This window comes from Pundamilia nyererei, unplaced genomic scaffold, assembly GCF_000239375.1.
Source record: "Pundamilia nyererei isolate P.nyererei 1_Seehausen unplaced genomic scaffold, PunNye1.0 scaffold00358, whole genome shotgun sequence".
In the NCBI taxonomy this organism is placed as follows: Eukaryota; Metazoa; Chordata; class Actinopteri; order Cichliformes; family Cichlidae; genus Pundamilia; species Pundamilia nyererei.
In genome coordinates, this window is record NW_005187759.1 from 51647 (window position 1) to 59813 (window position 8167).

Genomic DNA, 8167 nt, shown 5'->3' on the forward strand with positions numbered 1-8167 from the left:
GTGGCCTTTATGTTCATCCACAGAGCAGAGATAACAGATACTCTGCTGATCAGTACGGCAGAACATCTTCATCACCTCATCATGACGAGAGCAGATCTTCTCCTGGAGCTTCTTGGAGGGCTCCACCAGCTTGTGTTTCTTGAATGTAGGTGAATCATAATGAGGCTGAAGGTGTTCCTCACAGTAAGATGCCAGACAGAATAAACAGGACTTGAAGGCTTTCATTTTTCTTCCAGTGCAGACATCACAGGCCACATCTTCAGGTCCAGCATAGCAGTGATCAGCAGGAGCAGCTTGGAGTCCAGTCTTCTTCAGCTCCTCCACTAAAACTGCTAACATGGTGCTTTTCACCAACACAGGCCTCGCTATGAAAGTCTGTCTGCACTGAGGGCAGCTGTAGATTTTCTTCACATCCTCCATGTCCCAGTGACTCTTAATACAGTTCATGCTGTGTCCACAGGAAATAGTCACCGGATCCTTCAGTAGATCCAAACAGAGCAAACAAGAGAAGGCGCCCTGATCCAGATCAACTCTTTTTATCGCCATTTCTCTTCAAAGTCCCAGGGTACTTAAGTTTGCTTCAGTTTCCTTCAGCAGAGTTTGAACTGTAAGCCAAAAGCTCGCCATGCTTGTTTATTAAAGTGCCTGCAGTAAATGACGTTTATCAACTCTGACACTCAGCCGCTTGCACCCATCTAAAACCTGGCAGGTCTGTGAAGCGGCGGGACACTTAAAATATCTGGACAGACTGAAACGTGCCAGTTCGCTTGTTTTGTTTTGTTTTTTAATCAAAGTCTCAGCAGCACTTCTACCGACCTCAACCAATCAAATATTTGGTTTCATTAGATTTGCACTCCTTGAGTCCTTTTTCAGTACGCACATTCTTCATCATTTCTCTGCAGAGTGCATCAGTTCTGTTGTCTGAGTAAGTGTAGTCAAGGCAGCAGATTCAGACACACATACAATCTACTGTATAGATTTATCACAGTAAATATATCAACAAAGGATCCAAAGTGATATCCTGCTCTTGCATCCAGGTGGCCAAAAGAAAACGAAAATTGTCACAAGCTGTGAAGAAAGTATTGGTTAGTCCAGAGGACCCGTCATCAGTAAACTGGTATTGGCTGGGATGTTTCATGTAAAAACCAACTGTTCATCATCTGAAACCTTTACAGACATATATGTATTTGTATATTTGTATAGCGCTTCACTAGTCCCTAAGGACCCCAAAGCGCTTTACACATCCAGTCATCCACCCATTCACGCACACATTTACACACTGGTGATGGAGAGCTACATTTTACCATGTCGGATCATTTTTCACAAACAGCTGCTTAAAAGCAGGATGAACGCCAAGACTTGTGCGCAGTGGAGTAAATCAGTAAATCATTTAAGCTGCTTTCCAGAAGAAGAAGCTTTATTTATTTATTTGTGGGTACAAAGTCACAGTGAACTGAACAAACTATACGTGCTGTTTCCTTTGTCGGTGTGATTGGATGAAATGTGTCACTTAAAGAAGAGTGACTTTCAGTTTTGTTTTTTGTAATTAAGATCCTTCTGATCAGATCCGTGTTACGCACCAGCTGCTCACTGCAAGATATCTTATCAAAAAGTCTGTGAGGAGCGATAGGGGAGAAATTAATTTCAGTGAGAGCTGCAGCGCCGAACACTCAGACTGTTGAGTCTAAATACAACTGGAACGGTTTTATTTTGTTAGAGTCAATGATTAAACATCCAGACAGTCAAATTTTTAAACTTGACATTCAATCTACAAACAGGTCTGAAAAAGTAATTTTTTAAATGTGTTTTTTAAATAATCAGCTATGTCTTCACTCGCCGTCCGTATTTATTTCACTCTTCTTTCTTTGAGTGTGTTGACATTTTAAAAGTATCTTTGTGTAGCAAATGCTTGACACTTTACTGTCTGGTGAGGCTCACACTGGATTTCTGAAATTCAAAGTTCCTCCACAGATGTAGGAGTTAGAAATGTGCATACCATGGCACACATCAGATGAATTCCAATGACGTTGTAGGGGCGTAGCGTGGCGTCATGGTAACAATCCGCTACAATTTGTCTCACATGTCGACTCAAAGATTTATTGGCCAGATTTTGACAAACAGCTTTATAAAGCTAACGCAGTTTCCTCTTGCTGCCACTTGGTGCCGCCTGTGCTCTTTGTTTCCCTAAAGCAGCTAACTCATCATGAGGCATGATGGTTTTTGAAAATAGAGCATCACACAGGTGATACTTGTGTGTCAAATATGATGCACTTGGCTTTACAAGGTTTATTATGTCACGTGAGACTGATAGCTGTATGTTCTGTTAGTCTGTAATGATGTTGATGTTGTGAGTTTTATACTCCCATATTTTTACTGCAACCCTTTTTACAGACCAGACACTGCAGGTGACAACGAGGCTTTAAAGATCCTCTCTTTAAGAAGCTTCGGTGACCCAGCTGTGGCTTTCTATCAGTAAATATATGAGCACCAGGAAAAATAAATAAGCTCACTTTAAAGCGTTGACCTTTATCCATGGCTTTTCATATGAGTAGAGTCAGGTTCAGCTGTATAAACAGCAGCATGACGACTGCAGCCAATTAACCTGTTTAGCACTGCAAACATATACACTGAACCCGGGAACTCAGGCGTGTTTGGAATCACATTAGAATCTGCTAAAGCCATCTGGATCCTGGATTTGAACCCAGTCTTCATATCCTCCCCCAAGCTTGCAAAGGTTCCTCTGGTAATTATCATTGCTGTTGTTTTTTTCTCACAATATGAAAAAACAAAGTTACTCTGTGAAAAAAATTATTCAGTTTGGTTCTCAAAGGGCAAAAAGACCATCTGGTTTCAGAAATAAGCCAACAAAAGCTACTTTTTCCCATAAAAATTAAACAAAAACTTTATTGTGACTGAGGTTACAATGACTGGAACTATGCGTGGGATGAGTTACCTTTATTTATTATTTGTTTAATCTTAGGAGCAGATAATAACACGTGCATAATGTTAGAGTGAGCTCAGCTCATGTAGCTTAAAAGGTGCAAAACATTCAGTATGTCAGAGTACTAAAGTTTAAAGATTTGTTAAAACTACATTTCTAAAACCAGCAAAAACTACAGAGAAACTGTTTTGTGCAGCAGCCACTTTCAGATTTTGTTTGAGTTTTATGACGTGAACTTCAAACCTTGATGTTGGTCCTTTTATAAGATAGTTTTTCATGTTCCCTTCAACAAATTTCAATAATAACTGCATGAGAAGAGTTTGTTCATGTTTAAGTTTGTGCCAGTGTTGATTGTGTCTGTAAGTAACTAATGGATATGTGCTGATCAACAGCAGCAGCTTCTCCTGGCAGTATCAGCACTACAGCAACTTCAGTCTGACCACCAGAATAAACCTGATCCAGGAACGCCCCCAGACCAGGACGAGCAGCTCCCAAAGGATCCGCTGCCAAAGTCCTCAGACCAAAAGGTGGTTTGAATGTTGGGGGTGACTGCTGTAAAGTTGAAGCATGAGTGAAGAGGACCAAACACGAAAAACCCAGTTTTAAATAAAAACAATTAAAGCATTTTGGTCACAGTCCTACTTCATACACGCAGACTAGATAAAATAATCAGCTGCAAACCTAAAAATAAACTTCAGTTAAACAAACAACCACGTACCTGATTAACATACAGTTATCCGATGCTGCTGTAGCGCTGAAGCTGTACAGTAGGCCGTTAGGGAGATGTGATATGATCTCCCAGTCTGTCAGCGAGGAAACCACCAGTAAATATTTAATCAGCAATTTAGTTTGCCTTTCAAATATTCATGAAATCTAATCAACTTAATCACGGTGTGATCGTTATTTCACAGCGTAATGAAACTCCCCGCCAGTTCACTCAAGTGTGTCCAGGGTGGCTGACTTCACGCCGTCGCTCTCTAAAACAATAAAACTGAGACACGCACACACACACACACACACACACACACACACACACACACACACCTACAGATGCAGGCACACATACATCACATAAAAACACTGTAGCTGACTAGGAAAGGAGAAGGGAAACCAATAATTAAAAAGATTTGCGTGAAAGGAAGCAAAAAAAGGAAAGAAGGAAGGATAGAAGTAAGAAAAGAACAAAGGAAGGCTAAAAGAAGGAAGGATATAAAAACAATGAAAGAAGGAAGAAGACAGAACGTAGGATAAATATAGAGAAGAAAAAGGGAAGGACAAAGGCAGAATGATAGATAATTGTAGTTGAGAAAAAAAGGAACAAATAAAGGACAGAAGGAAGGAACAAAGGAAGCTGCATTGTTTTTCAGCTTTGCTGTTATTCTGCCCCCTGGTGGCTAAAAAGCCACATAAAGCAGCTTTAAAGATTATTGGACAGTTTTTGTACAAAAAAGGAAACAAGATGATCAATATGAAAGATATATTCAACTTCACACTAAACAGACTCATAAATTATTGACACCATCAGCCATAACTCTGACTTTACAGGAGCTGTTTCCCATTTTTAGAAATACATTTATTCCCTTTCTTGCCAGGAGTTAGTCAATAAGACTCTTGGGGGGCCGAGGCTGCTATTTTATTATCCGAGTATTTTCTTTTTTATGTTACAGCTTCTTCAGATGTTTGGTTTGGGCTTTAAGTGGTTTCCAGAAGTTCTCCCCTGAAGGCGAGATGACACCAGAGGCATCAGATGGATTGGAGTACCCTTGGAGCATTAATTTTTACAAAACTTCTCAAGAGTTTATTTTATTCATCTCAAACTGATTAACTTTTCTGCAGTTTTGAGATGAAGTTGAGCACGTACCAGCAGATTTGATCCCATGTTGGTGAGGGAGAGCAGGAAGTAACATTATGAAGTGTATACACACATGCGCCTCAGAGGAGATCCTGCAGCTTTCTGCTGTGTGCAACAAAATGTTATAATATGGCAAGAAATGATAACGTGTACAGCTTCTCCTCCTGCCGTTTCCCGACATCCAATCTGATAAGATGAGATAAAGTGGATGTGAGACTTTAGCATCACGCAGACACAACAGAGAGGCTATTACTGCGTCTGATGAAAAGCAGATAGATTGCACTGTATTCCAGCCTGTGGCTAAGATCCCACAGGGCAGGCAGAATGAGGTGCTCTCCAAAATGAGCTCGACATCGCCGCAAATAGGACACAGCAGCTTCCCCGTGTTCTCCTCGGGCCAAGCATTACTCTGTACATTAGATCCATCTCACCGTTCCTCTGTGGAGAGCTGCAGCAGCATGTACGGGATAAACAGAGGTGTATTGTTGTGTCACCTGGAAACATCCCGTGTTATAGAATTAGCATATTTATGCTTCACAGTCCTCAGTTTCTTTGTCTGGCTTTAACCTGGATTTAATTCTCCACAGTTTTAAACGTGCTGTTTAATTCAGTTTAAAGCTTCTTAACGTGGGATTCTTCAGTGACTGTGGTCATTGTTGGATTCTTGTTGCTTCGCATTAATTACTGTTTTATTGATACGCATGCAAACACACACACACACACACACAGACACACACACACACACACACACACACACAGTGTAAATGACTAGAAAGGGAGAGGGAATGGGGTTGAAGAAAGGAAGGAAGGAATAATTTTAAAAAGGCAGGAAGGAAGGACAAATGGAAGGAAAACTGATAGAAAGAAAAGAATAGAAAAGCAAGAATAGAAGAAATTATAGACAGAAGTAAGTATGGTAAGAAAGGAACCAACAAAAGAAGGAATGGTACAGAGAAAGGAAGAAGGAAGGAAAATAGAAATAAAACTTGAAAAGAATGACGGATGGATAGAAGTCAGGAAAAGAAGAAAGTCAGAAATAAAGGAACCTGAAGGGTATAGAGACGGATTAAGGGGAAAGAAAAGGAAGAAGCAAGACTAAAAAGGAAGGAAGGAAAGAAGAAATTTTATAGAGAAGGAAAAGGAGGAAAGTTAGGAAGACCATAGGGAATGAATGAAGGAAAGGGAAGAAACAAGACAAAAAGGAAGAAAGGAAGAACAATAGAAGGAGAGGTAGAGAAACAAGAAAACAAAGGCAGGCAGAAAGGAAGGATTGAATATGTATTTTATTAAATGTGTAGGAAGCACTCGTGCTGCTCATCACTATGAAACACAACAAGCAGCATTAATGAAGGATAGACTGTATCTAAACAATGGACTTAGCTTCAGGCAATGTAACAAATTACTTTCTATCACTAAAGTTTTTAAATGTTTTAAACATTTTTAAACTCTAACGAGTAACATGTAGTTACTGCTGACTGACTCCCTCGGTCTCTCCTTTTTCCTTGTTCTAGAGTCCATTGTTGTTTCCTCCAATTAGAGTCCTAGATGCTGAATTATTATTATTATTATTATTCTCTCTCTTTTTTTTCTTTTAGACAAACCTGCTGCATTCTGCGCTTGAGGCCTTGTTACAGTTTTCATCTTGTTTTCCACCCACCTGCCTTTTCCCTGTCTGAATACCAGGTCTCTTTAGATGAAGCGTGACAACCACTTTGCGTAACGTCAGCCTCGTGGGATCATTAGTGTGAAAATAAACTTTGTTATTTTGTTTTTTTGAGGGGGGTTTCTCTTTATTTCCAGCTCCCGTGTCAGAATGCAGAATTTATAGTCTGCATAAAGACTGGAAGCACTGACAGCTAGGCTGGTCCCCAAAGAGCGTTATATATTATCTCTTGCTAAGAAAGAGAAAATAGCGATGAAAAATGATGAATTGACGACGCTCAAGAAGATCTCACAACCATAAATTTGAATAAATCTTACATATTGATCGCCTGATTGTCTTTGGATGTGCAAATCTGGCTGATTTAACCTCTTTAAAACTGTCATGGGTGACACAGAGCATCATTAGCATCCTTTAAAGCAGAAACTTTAAAGAAATGTTATTACAGCTTTCCAGTGCACATGGGATTCATGTCACCCAAACACAAAAGATCCCAGAATGAAGTTACAACTGCAGCTTTACCAGTTCCATGTCTGTCAGATGCTGCGGGCGTCACAGAGTACAAAGCATTTTAAAATCATGTTCTGGGGCAAAGTCAGTAAAATTTCCTTTGAAAAAATTCACATTTGACTGTTGACTTTATATCAGCAATGTTTTCATGTGACCACTTAAAATAAGTTGAGATTCAGTAATACTTCAAAGTAAATGCCTAAATAGGGTCCCAGAGGCATTTCATGGCGTTTCTGATCCGCTGACAGTTTAAAGATGGACTGTGATTGACACTGACATCATCCATTTATTTTAACTCTGTGTTTTGAAGCCTCGGCTTTGGAGTTTATTGCTTCAAGCCAGAAGTTACCATATTTGGATGAGAAGGTACAAATGTATCCTTTAACAATGCCTCATTTTGGTTCGTAAGCTGTATTTTTATATGTGCTTTAAAGTCCTGAGTTTCCTTCCTGGTTAAGGGATTCCCAGGATCGTGCTTAAAGAAGCTGGATCCTGGGAGCTACAGGGAAATTTTAAGCAGACATGTCAGTTTGAAAATACAGCATTCATATAGTACATAAATGTATTTGATTGTGAGTCATGTCACGCCAACTTTTCTACATACAAATGAGAGAAACCCTTCACCTCCTCTCCTGCTGAGCCACACTGATGGAAGAAACTGTACACAGTCGTATAAAAACACAGCAGTGGAGCTTCGGGAGTCAGCAAGGTGAACGCTACAGAAAATGTGAATCCCAGAAGCTCGACACGTGGCGATAAACAAAGAGGAAGAACACCTCGTCATAGAGGAGGGCTGAAATGATGAAGTGTGATAGCAGCAAGAGCTAAGTGAAGGTGAGGAGCAAAGCAGAGGGGATGAGTAGATGCAGATGTAACACAGTCAGATTATCAGTTTGAGGAAGTGAGTGACGGGGATTATACAGCCATTGTTAACTGAAAGTAAGGTTGAAAGGACAGGAAATGAGAGGGGATTATGCAAATGAGACATTATGATGCAAAAGAGTTTCAATTAGAGCAGAAAGCTTCAAATGTCTTTTTAGATTCATCATCATGAATAGAAATGTATTTTTGAGCATATGTTAGTATTACGGGGGGTTTGCAGTGGTTCCCAGTCGCTTCCACTTTGTTATAATGCTGATAACAGCTGATTGTGGAACATTTAGAAGTGAGGAAATTTCATGGCTGGACTTGTTGCACAGGCGGC

General features: G+C 40.0%; 1 protein-coding gene across 1 annotated transcript in view; it reads right to left on the reverse strand.

Annotated features, from left to right (window-relative positions):
• LOC102209630 (E3 ubiquitin/ISG15 ligase TRIM25-like) overlaps positions 1-546 on the reverse strand; it is a 14949-nt gene extending 14403 nt beyond the window's left edge. Inside the window, exon 1 of the mRNA XM_013915752.1 lies at positions 6-546. Coding sequence (XP_013771206.1) covers positions 6-546 — 541 coding nt within the window. The remainder of the gene's footprint in view (positions 1-5) is intronic.
• Positions 547-8167: the final 7621 nt, after the last annotated feature.